Raw genomic sequence first — 18,908 nt, 5'->3', positions numbered from 1 at the left:
CAAAAATGAATGGGAACGAACTGAGACTGAGACTGAGGCTGGGGAAAACACTGAGCGCAGGGCAGGGCTAATTAGGCTTGATGCAGGGCAGGAGGGTAAGCAGAGGTCAGTCAATGAGATTTTACAGTGATTTGTATATTTTTCCATAGTTGCATAATAGGTATTTTGGATGTATATGGGGGGCTGGGATTATGTTTTATTTAAAGGGCTATTTAGGTAGTCAACAAAGACATATAAAGTACCTGACACATAAACTTGGGTAACAATTTTAATTATAATTATTTTCTGGAGGTTTAAATTGCTTGGATCAAATTGACCCCAAGGATAAAAGATGTTAGTAAATTTGAAGATAACAGGAGCGTTCATACCACTTTGTGAAATATGAAAGCAAAAGCTTCTGTGGAATTTAATTTATTCTGGTCTTGGATAAGCGCTATAGTAGTTAAACTGGTTTTTACACCATTTGTTTTCATGCTATTGTCCCTCTTCCATTCACAACAAGTTAAGTCCACATTAAGGATCAAAAACAGATTGCAGTGTAAATGAGGCCTAAGTATCTCATTAGCTCATTTTTCTCTCATAAATACCAGAATAATTAAAGCCAAGCATGAAGTCAATTCATTCACCACCAAATTATAGTAGCTTTGGTGTGAGCACAAGACTTCAAAGATCTGAGATTCATTATGTTTGTGCCAGTATGTGTACAGAATGTCTTGACACAATAAGTTACGTATTGCATGAATCTACACCACTCACATCTTATTCACACTAGCTCCTATGAGTGGCCTGACCCCTTGTGGCCTGCTGGACTTCACTGACTTGAAAACAACCACTAAGTGCTAGGGAAAATATAATAGTCCCAATAGATGCATGCCACAGTGAGTTTACACCTTGGAAAAATGTTTCTAATAGTTACCGTTAATTTCTCCTTAATTTACCCCAGAAAACATATAATTTTAGATTAAGGCATTAAGTATGGTAAGAGATGTCTTAATTTGTTTATTAATTTGAAAGGGCCCAAACTCCTTAAACACCTGAATTTGAAAATCCCTTAATTTACTTTTTAAGTACCGTTTAAGGGTACATAATCCCTTAATTAATTCAGTCCTTTTTAAGGGGTTTTTTAAGGGGCAAAAAACCCCAACTTAAAATGGACCAATACATCGATACATAATTTTCCCTTTAATTAGAAAATTAAGGCATTTTAATGTATAATCCATTAAAAATTATCCACATTTATTTAAATCCATTAATGAATCAATTAATTATCTCCCTAAAACTAATTAATAAATACCTTAATTCCATCATTATTTATGGATAAATTAATAGAATATTAAGGTAAAAAACTAAGGTATTCAGTTTCATAGTGTTCCCAAAAGTAATATTTATTACAGGACTGTTGAATTGGATTGCATCACTCCAAAATACATGGCTTTAAATTTTCTGGTCATAGTTAGTTGGCCTGTATTTGTTCTTGCTTGTAGTTTGCAAAAGAGAATAGATGAGCTCACCTGACGCCTCTACCAGACACACTGCTATGATGCAACAATCTCAAGTCTTCACCTGTAAGACTGCCAAAGACTGAGAGAGCCAGACTGCATGATGTAGGATACATACTGTATAACATCGAGAAAGAAGTGATGAACATTAATTTCCTAAAAATACATATGGACTAATGTGGGTGGAGCATCAGTTTTGCATCACCATCTGATTTTCAATAATATTATCCTCTTAAAGACCATTGATAATAAAAATAATATATACATTGATAAAATAGAATAATCATCATGGTTGCAGTTATGTACGATGTTAGCAGCATCTCAAAGAGAGTGAAAATAGCAAATCCCATCAGATTTTGAAAGCACAGCCACCGTGGCTTCTCTGCTGAGCTGTTACATAGCCTATGTTTGTTACATAATTATCCAATAATGGTGCTGTGTATTATACAGGGTATATATGGTGTATATAGAGTAGAACATGAATTTAAGCCCAGTTATAAGTTGTGAAGAGATCAAGTCCAGTCTGCATACCATCCTTTGTCCCTCTATGGTCAGTTCAACATCATAATGTAGTCAGGAATTCAGCTTGTCAAGAAAGTTAAGTACAATTGTTAATTGTAAAAAAAATATTAAAAAACATAATCATTTTAAATATGATTGATTAAGAAAATATTTATATAGGTGCTTAGTTTCAGGCTTCATTCCGCCTTCTGTTTTATGTTTTCTCTGCTCCTCCTGTTGCCATTTTCCAAGACGAAAGCCTCCAATTTGGTTGAGAGAGAATAAACAGGCAACTTCCACATTCACCATTAGTACAAGGAGTACTTTTTAACACTTAATCTAAGACAGATCCACTAGAAGGAGCAATGAGTTGTGATTTGGAACTTTTTTCCCCCCACTCATCTTCTTTGTCTTTCATGCAACTGGCTACACCTTAGCCTAAAGCCATAACTTCACAAGCAAATTGCCTCTCAAACAGACTGTAGAGTCAATTGTGAGGTCTTTGTAACTTCAAAAGGAGCTTCATTCATGTAGAATGTATTCAGTATCATTTCTTATATGTTCACCTAGTATATTTAAGGGTTTTTATTAACTTATTTATTTGCTTTCAGTCGTTTGTTTTGGGCAAGTACAAAATAAGCCATTTTAATTTTGGTAAATCCTTGTTAATTTTAGGTAAAATAAAAGGAAATGTCTAATCAGTGTTGCACTACATCCCACAGATAAAGAAGAAAGAACTGGGGCATTTTAAAATAGGTTTTAATATGCAAATTTGTTCCCTTAAAGCCATAAAAACGCATGGCAGAAAAATAAACCATTAGCAGTCAGAATGGTTAATAAAGTATTCCTTGTGTGAATATTACAGAGATGTTTATTATGTCAGGGGACTTTATCCTCCAGCACACCATATGCTCTCCAGAGGTAGACTATCTATCATGTCAAACAAGAGAAAAAGTTAAAGTTGACATAATCAGGAGCCCCATGACCTTTCCACAGAAGAACAGGTCTGTGAGATGGCGCGCAGAGAGACTCCCCCCCACTAAAAGCCCCTCCCCCCACACGCCCACAGAGATACAGACAGTATACCTGATAGACTTGACAACACTGGGTGTCTCCAAACACTGCTTGGCTTGAAGAGCAAGTTGGTGTAGTCACTGTGGATCATTGAGACCGGCTGATCATCATCAGCAAAGCTAAGACAGACAACTCATCGACCTGAAAGAGCACACAACGGAAGAGTCAACATGAGCAGGTAAGAATGTAACTTGCTCTTCAATTAAAGGAGATCAAGGATTAAAATGTCAATTAATGTTTGGATGGACTGCATGGTATTACAGGCAACTGAAACCAAAACCTTTTCTTGGTGATAGAAATGATAAGACTCGTATGACCTGGTCACATTCCTTACATATTTTGGTGTAATGTATTTAAACTTTAGATGTATTTAACCACTGCACTTAAGTCATTGTGCTGCTCTTTGTCTCTGTTGAGTGCAGTACGGACACATTCTCCTAGATTTAATTTGAACAATCTTAATTTGTAACTCATTTATCATCAGTATCATTAACTTTATTCAGTGAACACAAGAATGTGATCAGCATTTAAAATGAAAACAATAAAGTGAAGGAATTTAGTACATGTTTAGATGTGTTTTGTTGTGTGCAAAACTGCTTAGAAGTCAACTTTAAACCCCCACTTTGGAGCATTTTCTGCTCATTAACTCTGCCTGTCTGCGCCTAAAGCAAAGCATGCTCTTTGAAAAATTTAAAGACCTGTCTGTTTTTTTATGCTCCTCTACATGTAAAAAACATTTTCTTTGTGCTATTTATCACCATGACTGTTACATGTGCTGATTGAGACCATTGAAACCTATTTAAAGTCATCTACTTATGTGTAATTATATGAAGCATTTAAACTTAATGTGTTGAGATATTTTATTCAAATCAACACCTCCCACTACTGACAGGTCATGTTTCTTCCCACCACACCTCATTTCCATTCAACTGACTTTACTTCATTGGGGTAATCCACTCAATACCAATACTTCTGTCCAGGGATTATTGAGCACATACATTAAAAACAAACAGTAAAACATTTAAAACATATCAAACACCAGTAACAACCCACACAGTCTGTCAATCAACTTGTCTCCGGACTTCAGTTCACATTTGTAAGCCTGTTCACAGGCCAGTTTGTTCCTTTTAGACATGTCTAACAGTTGTCAGATAGTTCAGCAACAAGTCGGCACACTTATACACACCCTTTTGCACACATTCAAGAGGATCTTCAAAGTTACATCCTTTTTGATGTGACTAACCTGATGTGCCAGATGGTTTGTTACACAGAACCATGTGAGAAGTTGTTCTTGGAAGGTGTTTGGAAAAGGGCAGACACTTCAATGGCCAAAGAGCTAAACCTCCTATCTGAAGAATTTTCTGATTGTCATATTTCACTTTGGATGATGAGAACAAGGAAGGCTGATTATATTCAGTCTGTCTGCAAGATAATCTCACCCTTCATTGTGACAGAAAGGTCACCTGATGAAAACCTCCAATCAGGTTCGCTGGGAACATGTTGAGGCACAACACCTCCTATTTGCATCAGCACCAGACCAAGCTGAATTCTGACACTAGTATACTACAATGTAGTAACTATTACATTCACTACACTGGCCCATCTTGGCCCAGCCGTGCAAAGGTGAGAAAGGAGTCAGGATTTTAACGTCTCTCAGCTCTCTTTTTACACTGCTGATATAACCATTGCAGTCACTTTTAATGTGAATAGCTGTGCGCAATACTATGAATGCCCTCCAAAAGAGACTGTCTAAAAATATGTGCCACCATCACCGCATTAAACAATATCACATTGGGTAGGTTTTCTTGGTAAAAAAAAACAGCTGATAAGCACATTTCACTAATTGTCCTTACACCACATTTTCAATAAAGGTGGACTGAAACATTTAAAAGTTTCAAACAAAATGGTAGGTCATAATTTAATGCATTCTTTGAATTTTAGAAAGATGCCTCAAAAGGACAATTCACTTCAAGAATTTAAATGTGAAGCTCTCAAGATTGTAATGTGAATTTCTTGTCAGTCAGATAATCATGCTAGAAACTAGAGCCAAATATTTTAAACCTGCAGTGAGGAACTTTTACATATAAATGATTATCTGTTACATTCAAGCCCTTGCCAAACAAGTTCACACAATGCTGATTAAGTCTATCAGGTAAATCTCTTTGTATTTCACAGTACACTGGATATTTTAATCTGGTGTTGGGTTTGACATTCCTGCGCTGGCTGGGTGAATTCATACTGCATGCTCTATGGGCAGAGCACACTCACTAGAGATTTCCACTGGCTGAGTCGGCTAACCTCCAGTTAGCTTTCTGCTAACTTGAATGGGGCTAAAATAATTTGTGCAGCTCTTATAAACTTTCCGAATTTTATCGGACTGAATGGATCAAATTCTGATAGTGAAATTAATCATTTCATGGGGGTTGTGTGATGCTCACAACAATTTATCTACAGTTTTCTACTTTACGGAGTAGGCTTTGTCAGAGCCTATGATGTAAGCACATCAACAGTGTTTTTGTAATTACGCTAACTGCCAGAAGAGGGAGACAAAAAAGTCCCACACCCCAGCTTTAACAGTAAGTTAGGTGGTGCAACACCCAGGCACAATGCCATGAGGTACAGAAGATTAAAGGACTTGCATCAGCTGTTTAGAGCAAAGCTGTCTGTAAAGAACACAATGTTATTTCAGAGAGGAACTGTGACTCATCTGGATACGATTATGGTGCATTCCAAAACTTATAGCTTTTTTCTTCCTCTCTCTAATCACTGAATACCACAAAGTAAAATGGAGAAAACATGGGAAGAAATTGAGAAGAACGAAAGGAAGTAGAGCGCAATGAGCCCAGCATTAAACTAGGAAACACTCAGAGACTTTATTGTCAGCATGATTTATCTGATTAATCTACTTCTCATTAGTTGTCCAAACATGTTTCATCACATCAAGACATTTAATGAACAACTCCTGGAAAGATTAAACTTTAATGGATATTTTTTGAAGAACATTTTGCAGTTTTGGAAGCTGTTTCACTTCATCTATATTTTACATCTTAAATTATCGTTTAACTGGTATTAAATCAGTAGAGAATACAAGTAAAAAAGCCAACCAGGAAAAACATTTTCTGGGATTTGACATCGTGACCTGTGCTAAAAAGGTGCTGTTTGGTGGAGTAACTATTGGAAAATTCTTCATGTTTAAAATGTTTAACATTTTTTCTTCTATACAACAATTATTACTCTGCCACAGTTGTGATATAACTATTTGCATCTGATGCTTATTGAGGGAGCATGTACTGTTCATTTAGAGCATGACAATTTAATTCATAAATCAGTAAAAAAAAGAAGGGAGCAGTTGGATGCAAAAAAGTGAGAATTTATGTATGCTTAATATGTAAAAAGTCACTTAATCAACACAGAAGAACACAGAAAACACCTGGATTAACAGCTACTATGGATTACGATTTGATTTCTGTCTGACCAAACACTTATGAAATTGTTCCATGCAAAAGAACATTTTCTTTTGTATCCCAAAAGTTTTTTCCTTGACATGTATTAACCAGTAACCATCTCACTATATTCAACACGACATCTCCTTCATGTCAGGCATTCTGTGAAATTATTGCAGTTTTTTTCTGAGGGTTTTCATGCATGTGACTTAAATTTTGACAGAGAAACTCAGTCAGAGACACCGCCGTTTATGACACTCTATAGAAAGTGACCATTTTTTTTTTCCAAAACATCTGGGGCCAGATGCATACGCGATGCATACACACAAAAAACATGCATACGCCATTTCCCACACATAAACTGATATTTATAAAAGCAGAATGTGCGCACCTCACGCATTCTTCAGACCAGACGTACACATGTTTTTCTAAAGCGATCTAAGGGTGATGTGATAAGGTGGTGATTAAAGAGCATAAGGTGAGAGACAGAATCTTTCAGTAAAACCTTGTTTAGGTTGATAACCAGCTGCACTGATTGTGTGATGTTTGATTGCGTTTACACAGAGATTTGTCAAATGCCAATCAAAGACGCATTTATTAAGGTAACATTGATTAATCACTTTGTGTGATTAATGTTATCATTCTTTTAATTTACACAGGAGTCAACATATTTTATCTTCAGTTGTGACATATCTTGTAAATCGGTTTAGATATGAGCACTGCAAACTATGATTACATTTCTGAGATATCACTGCTGATGATGGTTTTCAGGTCCATGTGATGAATTAATTATATGGACGCTATAAAGAGCCGTATGCGTATGCATATTTCTGGCTTTGTGCGTACACACAGTTTTAGTCATGAAACTACACAGAGTTTTATGCATTTGGCCCCTGGTGCATGATATTCTGCTAGTTCTCATATTGACTCAGATGAGCATCGCTTCGTAAAGTTAACAAAAAGGTTGCAGTTTGTCTACTGAGTATCAGAATTTCACTTTTGAGCTCGGTTTTCCATAACAACTTAATGTGGTGGAGCTTTACTGTCATGACTTACTTAATCTATGTGGTTACAGGTTGTGCAATCACAGTTGTAAAGATGGACTTCAAACCCTGAATCAGCATGGGGCTCTCCATTCTGTCAAATGTCACAGAATGGGGCAACAGAAAAGTTCACTACCGCTGGAGTTTGGTTTAGGACATATTTGACAGCCTTGCAGTTGGTTTGGTTTACCTTTGTTTTTTAGGCCAAAAGTCAGACACTCTGTTCTGTTCTTTAAATCATAGTTTGTTTGAGAACCAGAAAACCAGCCCAAAAATTATTGTGTTGACTTTTTTTTTTCTTTCAACTAAATGTACTGGAGTAGACAAGTACAATATCTCCCTTTGAAATGTAGTGGAGTGGAAGTACTTTTTAATACATATTTCATTTATTTTCAAAATGCACACACACATAAACATTAAAAAAAATAAAAACACACAAATCACAGCCATGTAACAACATTAACATACATTATAAGACTAGTATGGACTTGGACTTGAGTATTTCCATTTTTTGCAACTTTATACTCCACTCAAGTTCCTCAAAATTGAGTAAATGTAAATACCTAAGGGTTATTGTTCAAAATCGTACATCATTTCGAGGTTCCTAAAAACTAAAAAATGAATAATCAAAATAACAATATGAATAATAAGATTTAATTTGTCTAATGTTTAACACTTACTCTAGCAATCCTATAACCTGATTCATTGCTTGAGATAAAATGCGTATTTGAGGATATAATCATGTGATAATAAACTTTCTCTCTTTGCAGATGTCTAATTAGCCAAGCAGAGGTGAAAGGCTTCATTGAGAGGTGTATGATAGCTGTGGGCACCAAGCAGAATCATGCTAACAGCCTGGCCGAGGTGCTGGTGGAGGGAGACCACAGGGGCCACTACAGCCATGGACTGAACAGGATGGGTCAGTGGGATGCTTAAATTTACCATTGCACCTGCATGTTTAATTTAAAGGTTGAAAATAGCACAGTTGTGGTGGTAAAGAAGAAAAAAGAACTGTGACTTATAAGCTAATAAGCCAAATGTAACTGTATTTTCATTCATTTTATGCGTAAGGCAGAAATTTACAGTAAAAATTAGAGGTAGTGTAAAAAACAATATATTAAAACACTCTCAGCTTCTCCACTTATTTACTCATCAGGTAGCCTTTAACTCCTTAACTGGGATGTTTTTGTGTCTTTAAATATGATTTTGTTTGTGATGTTGTCTCCTTACTTTTCGACAGACATGTATGTGAAAGACATCAAATCAGGAATCTGTGCCAAGGACGGTGAGCCAGAGATAGAGAAGGAGAGTGCAGCCACAGCGTTTGTGGATGGGAAGAACCTCCTGGGCCCTGTGGTGGGAAACTTCTGCATGAACCTGGCCATAAAGAAAGCCAAAGAGGTCGGCATAGGCTGGGTGGTGGCACACGGTGAGTCCCATTTTCTCCAAACACGAAAAGGAGAAGTTAAAGGCTGATGCAGTGACACAGGCCTTTGGGACCTCGATATACTGAAATGTACGAATATCTACTGTTCTGTCTGTCAAATGCAACATCGTAGTGCAGCATCTTAGGCACAACAGGTCTTATTTTGACAGAGGAAATTATTTTCGCATTTTGATGCAGTGTGGAAAAAATGTGCTGATTGGCCTGATGGGTATGCCAGAGTTAAAATGTGCCTGTAACTGCTACACCACTCACCTTATTTCATGTGTTTTGGTGTCTTACTGTAAAGATAATAAACATGTTATTACTCTGTTCACAGTAACATGTTCAGGCGTGAGAGACATGTCTGTATTTGATTGGACTGAATGTTCAGCATTCAAAAGGGGGATTATTTTCACTGTTGAGAGATTAGTAGAGTGTCCGGCTCATATAACAGGCAGTTAAGCATGAGAGGAGAGAAACCACAAACTGCTGTAGGCCAAACTGATGAATCCAGAAACAGTCAGTGAGTTGGACTTGAATCAATATAATTTACTCAAGGAGCAAAAAGTATCTTTATTAGGTTTTGTCCCTCATGAGTTAATCAAAGGGAACATTTTACTTTACTGTAGTGGCTAAAAACTGCAAGCGGTAAACAAATCTTGACAAATAAAACAATGAAAGCACAGCCATTGCTATAAAACCATTAAATGTTTGTTGTCCTTTTCTATTTTAGGATCCAACCACTATGGTATTGCTGGATACTATGCAATGCAAGCTCTGAAGGAAAACATGATCGTAAGTGAAAAGTTGAGAAGATTGTCTATTCCTCCACCAGTTTGTGTTATTTTGTTTCAGTTGAGTTCTTTTCAGATATGGGAAAGCTATAATAATCATCTGTTTTAATTTATATGATTTATATGATAATACCAAATGGCTTTCTTATTCTTTTCTGATCTGATCCACAACAGGGCATGTCATTTACCAACACGTCCCCATTGGTGGTCCCCACACGTGGTAAAGAGGTGAGAAAATGATTTAAAATAAATGCTTCTATCAAGTTATAACTTTAATCTGACAATCCACCGTAATATATGATTTAGTCGTCCAATGCATGTTAAAATACTGAATGACTTCTTATGTACCCAGAATGTTTCCTAAAACCAGTAAAGAAGAATCTTGCATTTGAAAATGGGTCCTGTTCTAATACTGTGCACCTGTTTCCAGTGCACTTTGGGCACTAACCCTCTCAGTGTGGCAGCTCCTGCTAAAGATGGAGACAGCTTTGTCCTGGACATGGCCACATCAGCAGCAGCACTTGGAAAGGTAAGAACAGATTTATTGTGATAAATCATCAGGCATTCCTTACATGCAGAACAGAAATCCCTCAATGCCAACAGACATTACCTGCACTAATGGAGTTGGTTCTGGTTGGTTTATTTTAAGTTTTTAAGTTTGTCTATGTGATAGCCAGATATCTAAAATGTTAATAACACCATCAAACTTTATGTGTCAATCAGCAGAAAAAGGAAGAGGTAAATTGTGTGTGATTGCACTGGAAAGCCCAAAAATGTATTTTAAAGTTGGACGTAACTGCCCAACCAGCTTTCCTGAAACTACTGTAAGTGTAGTTGCATAAGCATAATCCTAGTGGCAGGTGAATCAGTGTGGAGTTGAAAGCCCTACAGCATGATGATTATCATCTACTGAAATACTTTAATCAAGTCTAGTATTTCGGCAGGTGTATCGTATATCCTGCTGCAGATATAGTCATGAAAAGATTTGCATTACTGAATAAAAAACAAGTTAGTAATGGGATGTAGAGGAAATTCTTCTTTGGTAAAAGATCCATATATTTTGGTGAGCAGCATTGTAAGACTAATTGCTCATTGTTTAATGTGTACAGGTGGAGCTCCATGAGCGCCGTGGAGACGACATCCCCGAGGGATGGGGCTGCGACGCCCAGGGCAAGATCAGCACAGACCCCAAGAGAGTCCTGAGTGGAGGAGGACTGGTGCCAATTGGCGGCAGTGAAGCTACAGGTCGGAAGTGAGCTAAAACTGCTGACAGCAGTCAGCTTAGGGATCCTGTCAGTTTTATCAGCATATTGTGGCAATATAAAGAAGTTGTCCTGCTTTTTGTTTGACATTTTTAGACATTCAGCTTACACTAAAATATCATGTGTTAAAATACTCCTCCTGGCGTACTCTGTCCTCACATACAATATGTGTAACAATCAAGGATTTGTGCAGTGTGTAGTCCAAATTCTGCTCTGACTGGCTGATTGTCAGTCTATTATGTGCAGCATCTACAGTTAAAAAAGGACTCATAATATTTCATACTGTTTTTCTGACTCAAACTATTAATCTGTGCTTTCATTTAATGCTTTCATTTACTCAAAAAACAATTACAAATTAAAAGTTCTCGGCCAGACCCATATCAGGAGTGACTTTTTGCCAGAAGAACATATTTCAACTGAGTTTGCTCCTAAATTTTTTTCCCTTTCCGTTTTATTAATGTGTGTACTTAGTTTAGTTAGTGCACAGATTTCCACAACTTTGTTTTTTTCATGATATGACCAAAGTGGAGCTCAGTAGGGACATGTAGAATTGAAAGGAGGGATTCAGGGAGGGGGTAAATATAGTTTTTTGTGGAGTGATGTTTTTTACAGTATCAGTTGGAGACAGAAATTGTCATATAAATTTTTTTGCATTCACCCTCTCACTACATGAAACATCTGAATTGAATTTAGGTCTTGTTATGTCTTTGTTGGTTCTTTCAGGAGGGTACAAAGGCTACGGTCTGGGAATGATGGTAGAGGTGTTCTGTGGTATCCTGGCCGGTGCCCAGTACAGCAAACATATCCGCACGTGGAAAGTAACTGATCGTGTTGCCAACCTGGTATGTTTTTTTTTGGCTTGTGTGAGGACATCCTAACCCCATTTCAAAAGATGTGTGTCCTTACGGTTGCTCCTCTACTGACTAAGTAGCTATTCAAATAATGCAATACTTTGGGCATTATTACATAACTAAGCAGCAGGATGATCAATAAAACATTCCAAACAATGGTATTACACTTGTCTTGAGTAGATTCATTAGTTTATAAGATCCATTTACCAGACTGTGATGATTAGTAGACCTGAAACAAAGCAGATATTATCTAAACACAAAGAGCAACGTTTGACATGTTAAAACAGCCTTTAACAGCCATTTATCTCGAATAGAAGCACAATTAATGAATCTGATGTAGGCCATGTAATGTTACGTCACCTCATGACTCTCTTTGCTGTCTGCATTGGATCAGTTCACAGTGAAGTCATCACCTGGCTGTATTGTGTTTACAGGGTCAGTGTTTCGTGGCAATAAACCCAGAGAACTTTGCTCCCGGGTTCAACAACAGGATGTCAGACCTACTGTCCATCCAGAGAGGGTTGGACCCTGTGAGTAGATCCTGCTGCTGCAATGAGACGCTGTGAATCTCCTCTGTTGTTGAATACAGTTGCATAAGTAGGATAGACATATTGAGGATATAATATAAATGGAAATTACAAAAACTTTAAGTCTAAAAATCAGCCCAGCAATGTAGTGCTTACTGTAGTGTAGCGTGCAAGTATGATAACATCTGCTAGTTAACACTAAATGCAAAGTGCAGCTGAGACTGTTGGGAATGTCATTAGTTTTGCAGATATTTGGCCACAAAAAGTATTGAACAAATTGAAATTTTACCTGATGATGGCGCTGGAGAATTGTTAAAGTTCATCCTGGGGAAACATGAGTGTGTCACCACATTTCATGTTGTTGAGACATTTTACTCAAAACCAAAAATGTCAACCTCATGGTTGCACTGGAGAATAAGTCAGGAAACCACCAAAGTCAGTAGGACTATGAATGTCTGTAAACAATTTCATGGCAGTCCATCCAAAAGTTGTTGAGATATCTCAGTCTGGGCCACCCATTTTCATGATTTAAAATGAAAACAAACAAAACCCTTTGACCCATTCAAAGTTCAGTGCTAGTTATTTGCTTTGATGAATGAGGTTGTTTCTCTGCCATAGGCCGACCCTGGTTTTCCTGTTTTGGCTGCTGGAGATCCAGAAAGGATGAACATGGAGAAATGTGAGAAGATGGGCGGGATCCCCTATCACCTCAATGTTGTCAACTACATGGTAAGAGCGGGAAATAAAAGACAGGAGTGCTAAGAGCATGAAACATTGTCAGTTAGTCTAGAGAATTTTACTGACTGATGCTCTCCTGTACAGTTAAAAGAATATACTGGCTATTATTATAGATGTGGATGTCAAATGTGGATAAAAGATCATTTGCCTTACCAAGTTTTTTCTTTTTTCAGAACGAATGTGCTAAGAAAATTGGTGTCAGCCCTCTTCTACCATGTGACAAGCTCATCTCCAATTAGACTGCCCAATGAAGATCTTTGGAAATTTAACACTTCTTCTCCTCTTGAAGTTAACATTGAGCAACCTATGAATGCACATCATATAAGCTAACAGTCATTTTTTATTGATTTTAACCAAACATGCCTGGTATTTTAATACGTATAGTTTGAATAAAAAACACTTTAATCTTAAAATTTGTGACGACAAAGATGAAAAATATCAAATATTTTTCCTTTTGAAGGGACTCCTTAAAACAAGTTTTTAATTATATTTTTTGTGTCTTGATATGCTGTATCTACTGACATTAAAATGCATATTTAAATATGTCTTTAAGATGCTGTATTTCTGACAGCTAAATACGCACATTTTTTGTCTGAAGTTGTTGTGAGTTGTAGCCTTATGGCTGAATGTGAGAGAAGAGCTAAATGCACTGTGGTCTGTTGTCATTCCCTGTTACTGAGCCATTTTACTTTGCTCCGACTCTAATGCAGTGCAATTTTGTTACTGTACACTAATCGCTTCAGTGTGATATAGAATTTGTTTTAATGCTGAAAATCATTTTAAATTGATCTTAAGAATATTTTACTACTTTTATAAAGTTCAAGCCCTCTTTTTACTCTCAGGTAATTATAAAAACTAAATTCTTATGTGCCCTATTCAGAATAAAAGTCATATAACAGAGACTTTTTTGGTCTGAATTTGTCCAATATCTCATGGATTTAAATTACACATGAATTATATTGCTATTTTTGTGCAGATCATATAACTATGTACTGAAAATCTCACCTACAAAAGAAGCGTCCTAAAACATTTCACCACCAGATGGCGATGTGAGCTGCAAAGTTTTAATTTAACACCTCTCCTTTCCTTTCTGGAAAACAGAAACATCACACATCGTCACATCATATCTAATCAATCAATCAATCAATCAATCAATCAATCAATCAATCAATCTATCTATCTATCTATCTATCCTTATATATACATACAATTAAGTAGTAAGACATTTTAATGAATAAGTAGCTGCATATCAATATAATTATCACTATAATTTATATGTATATACCAATATATCTATATACCAATCTTGAAACAATAATTTATATACAACATATTCAATCTCCATGACCTAAGGAAAATCCAGATATTACAGCTTGCATGTATGAGATTTCACCACTAGATGGAGACATAGTATGAGTAAACTCCTGAGTTTACTTTTTATTAATGTTACACTCATTTAATTGATTCTCTGATGTTAGTATTGTTGAGGTAAATTTATCAAGGCGAAGTTAAGTTCACCTCATATCATTTTATTTCAAAATGTCTAAAAAGTGTTACAGTCACTAAGGAAAAAGGTCAAATATTGGATGTTATGCTGATATGTGAGCAGATGTTAACACACCACATGATTATTGAGAATTTAGGTTTTCTTTATTACACAATGACCCCTGAAAGAGGAATATGGATATGATGGACACAGTTACACATGAAAAAAGAATGAAATAAAGTGGACAGTGACACTTGTTTCTCAGTAATTGGGAAATATACGTAAAATAAAACATGTCCACTTTTCAAATTCATCAGTGTTTAGATTAATCCTGTAGTATTTAACTAATCAGTTTCTCTCACTGTCAACAAGAAGACAAATTAATATACAATTGTAATGATACTCCTGTCCCAATCAAATATGGTTTTAGGACATTGTCACATAAATATCTCACCTACATTTAGACAGATTAGTCTGTCTAAATGTAGGTGGATCCTTATTTCTAATATAGTTTTTAATATACAGGTTTATGTGTCTTTGTGTGAAATACTGGTATCTACTCATTAGCTGTGTACATGAATATCATGCATGGATCTGTTTCTGTGTGTGTCCCTATGTGCAATATGACAATACAAACTATTTTTAAAAAATTATATATTTATAAACTGCTGGTCTGCTCTTCTTGCATGTGAGGCAGCAAGAAGACACAGCGCAGCACACACAGGAAAAGGCCTCTATCAAAGCTGTGAGGGAGAAGGGGGACTGGGCAGTGACAGATGCCCAGATCAGGACCTTAATCTCCCATGCCAAAAGTCCTGGCACTGGGCCTCGAACCCTGGATGTCCCGTTAACACTCGGCCGGCTGCAGACAAAAGAGGAGAAATCAACAAATCAATGGGCTTTCAGCCCCACCGGGGGAGGGGAAAGGAGGTAGTGGAGAGGGGGCGAGTGTGCGTTGGGCTGGGCCGGGCCAGGTCTGTGAGTGGTTATGAAGGGGATGCATGGAGATTAGGTGTGGGCTGAGGGGGAAGGTGGCTGTGCGCTTGGTCCAGGGCTCCGCCAAGTCCAAGGATTAAGAGGCCGATTCAAACAGTCGTTATAGGGGGCAGACACGGAGGTGTGTGTGCATGGATGGATAGATGGATAGTGGGGGTCTAATCTGCCCTGGCCTTGGCCCGGTGCCCTTGTGCGGATTAGATGGGGCCCCCAAGAGCCCAGAGAGCAGGGCTGCTGGTTAGGATTAAGCAGATTCTAACAGGTGTTTTCTTTTGTGGTGCCAAGGGGGGATCTGTCCGTCACTCACTGAACGAGCAAATCATGAAGTGATCGGCTGTTACTGATGGGGCGAGTGATGCCAAAAGGGCATGTGTGAGTGTGCGGGTCAGTGTTTGTCTTTGGACTTGTATGGAGTATCAAATGCTGCTGGCGGCTTAGTGATGAGGATGTGATGACGCATTTTACATGGTCATAGCTGCAGGAAGTAAGTGAGATGAGGTATGAACGATGTGAAAAAATGTAACTAAACTGTTACTTAAGCGTGAGATTATTCACAAACACACCTCGAGAAGGTGACATCCTGATGCAACTGATCAGTCGTTATGACTGTAAACGAACCCTACAGCAGCTCTACAGGATTCCAGTGTGGAGGAGATTAGGTTTGCTGCTGCCGGAGAGCAACACTTTCACAATAAGGAGGATCAGATCAGAACAGCTTAGTAATTACAGAGCTCGTCACTGACCACTTAGAAGAACCACTAAGAATTAAGAATATACACACACAACACAGAGAATCATATACAGTATTATATACAGCACTACACTGCAGGCCAGATAGTTGCCAGCATATACATAGATAAATAGATTGGTAGATGGATTCAATCAAATCCTACTGACTCCTGATGATATCATGTGATTTGCCAGATATTGTCCTGCCTTTTTATGGTAAATTGACACTTTTAAATCCCCATAATGTGTACAGCTGATTTGATAAAACAGTCATTTCTGTTAAGGCCTAAATTCCTGAAAATATTTGTTCAATACGCTTCAGATATCAATCTCTGAGATATCTACCACCACCCTAAAACAATAGAGCTGAATGAAATTTAATTTTTGTTGCTCAAAGCATAGAAAAATGACATTTGAAATTTCACTGGGACCTGTCTTTTTTTGTATTTGGGCAAACTAACTCCAATCCAACTCAGATCCATGATTGAGAGAAGTACACTTTTACAGACTTGCTCCTTTATAGTGTTGAACCCCAGATAAATAAATACAGTACAACGTCATTGCCCGCATAGCAAAGTATCAAAAATAGTATCAGTAATAATAAAAAAATCAAGGATAAAACTCCAGTTTCATATTCAGCACTCTAATTGGAGTGGAAGTGGATTCTACATTGCTGCCGAGGAAAGGCGTGTATTTGTGTGTGTAATGACAGAGAGAGAGTGGGAGGAGCGCTAGAAAAGCTCTGCTGCTCTCCTGCTGGGTCTTTAATGAAGTGGAGCGACTTCCTGGTTTGTTCCACCCAGCTGTTATCCCTGCAAAGCCAAGATATTTGGCCTTGGCTCTTTGTCCTGCTCGGGCTACCATACCTCCAAATGACTGAGCGAACACGTAAAAAATAAAGCAAAGCATCTGGTGTCTTGATCTCTCCAACTCCTCGGGAATGCAAACATCTCTCCATCTGTTGCCTCCCTCTCTACAGAGGGTTTGGGAGTGGTACTCGTTGTTGGTGCTGCCCAAAAATCTAAGGGCCATGTTGATGGCGGGGTTTAAATCAAAGATGAGAATATTATAGTGTGGCATCGTGGATAAATGCCTGCTTGCTAACATCTTTGCCTCTAACTCCCACAACCCTTAACTCTTTATTTTATACTCCTGTACCCAGAATATACAGTATATTCCTTTTTTTTTAAATCAACTTTCTTTGGGAGCTGTAGTCAATACTCTGTAAATATATTGAAATACAGAATAAGCCACAGAATGAAGTAATGTTCCTACATTTTCATTACTGTGTGATGCCCAACCCACACGAGTATACAAGACGCCACAAATTATATAAGCCAGGAATGCCACATCTTCAAACAATACAAAGAATCCAAACTCTTTGGAATCAAAGTTCTCTAAAGCTTCATGTCTACAAATTAATTCATACATCACTAACAAAACATATATCGTAATAATGATAATCAACAGAACAAATCAGAGTAAATACTAAATAGTCTATCTTGCCTTTTCTTCCAGGCATTTCAGACATCAGGTGTCCTTTTTAAAGGAGAAAGAGTCAGTAAACGCTGATCTAATAAGAATGTTCTCTAACCAATCCAATTTAGTTAATTGCAGGAAACTTGATTTGTGGCCAAAATCAATTATAAGAACAGAGCTACAGAATCCAAGGTGAGGTTTGAAGATGTCTGACAGCAGATAGTTAGTTTAAACAGAGTAGCACATTACCTAAACGTTATTATACATTTATTTTCTTGCAACATTTATTCGTGTAAATTTATAATATGTCAATTTAATTAGATATTAATTTAGTCTATTTTTTTATTAATACAATTAAATGTAAATACGTTTAAAAATTGAGAAAATTAAGACACAAGTCCTATTTTAGGCAATATTAGCAAATACATATTCAATATATAAAAGGTACATAGTATAGTATAGTTTTGCAGTCAAGCTCCTTATGTGAATGTGTGGTATGAAAAGGGAAATAGAGATAGAGAGCAAGTGCACATATGCAGCAGTTTATTTTGGCCATCTGACAAAAAAAGTCCCTACCAGAGATAAAAACCAAACCTACACCTTTGCTTTCAGACTAAGTTAGCAAACTTAAATAACATCAAAATTTAACAATCATCTGTACACCAGAATATTTCAAGGTTTCGTCAAGCCATTCTCATGGGAAAAAACTGACACTCTTAAGTCATCACAGTATGTAGACCTATAAATTGATTTGATAAAACACTGTCAAGTCTACATTTCGGAACAAACTTGAACAAATGTGTTACCATGGCAACAATGTGTTGTCATTTCTGAGTCTCAGGTGCTGACAGTGTGGCGGTTCAGGGGAAATGAACATGTCAAGTTAGAAAACTATGTTAAGTTAATTTATGTGATGACATTATTTGACATTCTGCCACATGATTACATCAAAGACCATGATAGAAGGAAATGTGTGAGCATGTTTAAAAATATGTTATGATTATTACTTTCACATACACTAGTCACAGTAGGCCTTGGGGTGAAAACCTAAAATCTGAAT

At 37.1% G+C, this 18,908-nt stretch overlaps 1 protein-coding gene across 1 annotated transcript; it reads left to right on the top strand.

Moving 5' to 3' along the window:
- Positions 1-2,843: 2,843 nt before the first annotated feature.
- On the top strand, positions 2,844-14,025 carry LOC122985966 (uncharacterized oxidoreductase YjmC-like). The gene is made up of 11 exons (XM_044357011.1): positions 2,844-3,252; positions 8,331-8,479; positions 8,801-8,989; positions 9,720-9,781; positions 9,955-10,008; positions 10,211-10,309; positions 10,890-11,025; positions 11,766-11,884; positions 12,328-12,423; positions 13,039-13,149; positions 13,332-14,025. Exons 1-11 carry the CDS (start codon positions 3,245-3,247, stop codon positions 13,395-13,397), a joined length of 1,089 nt encoding a protein of 362 aa, XP_044212946.1. The 5' UTR covers positions 2,844-3,244; the 3' UTR covers positions 13,398-14,025.
- Positions 14,026-18,908: the final 4,883 nt, after the last annotated feature.

This window comes from Thunnus albacares, chromosome 7 (assembly GCF_914725855.1).
Source record: "Thunnus albacares chromosome 7, fThuAlb1.1, whole genome shotgun sequence".
NCBI classification, from domain to species: Eukaryota; Metazoa; Chordata; class Actinopteri; order Scombriformes; family Scombridae; genus Thunnus; species Thunnus albacares.
This window is presented reverse-complemented; position numbering and strand designations above follow the sequence as displayed.

Bases quoted from the DNA above. Each gene is read 5' to 3' on its own strand.
- LOC122985966 (XM_044357011.1), top strand. The intron at 9,782-9,954 runs GTAAGTGAAAAG...GATCCACAACAG, and splicing joins CTCTGAAGGAAAACATGATC to GGCATGTCATTTACCAACAC. The intron at 11,885-12,327 runs GTATGTTTTTTT...TTGTGTTTACAG, and splicing joins CTGATCGTGTTGCCAACCTG to GGTCAGTGTTTCGTGGCAAT.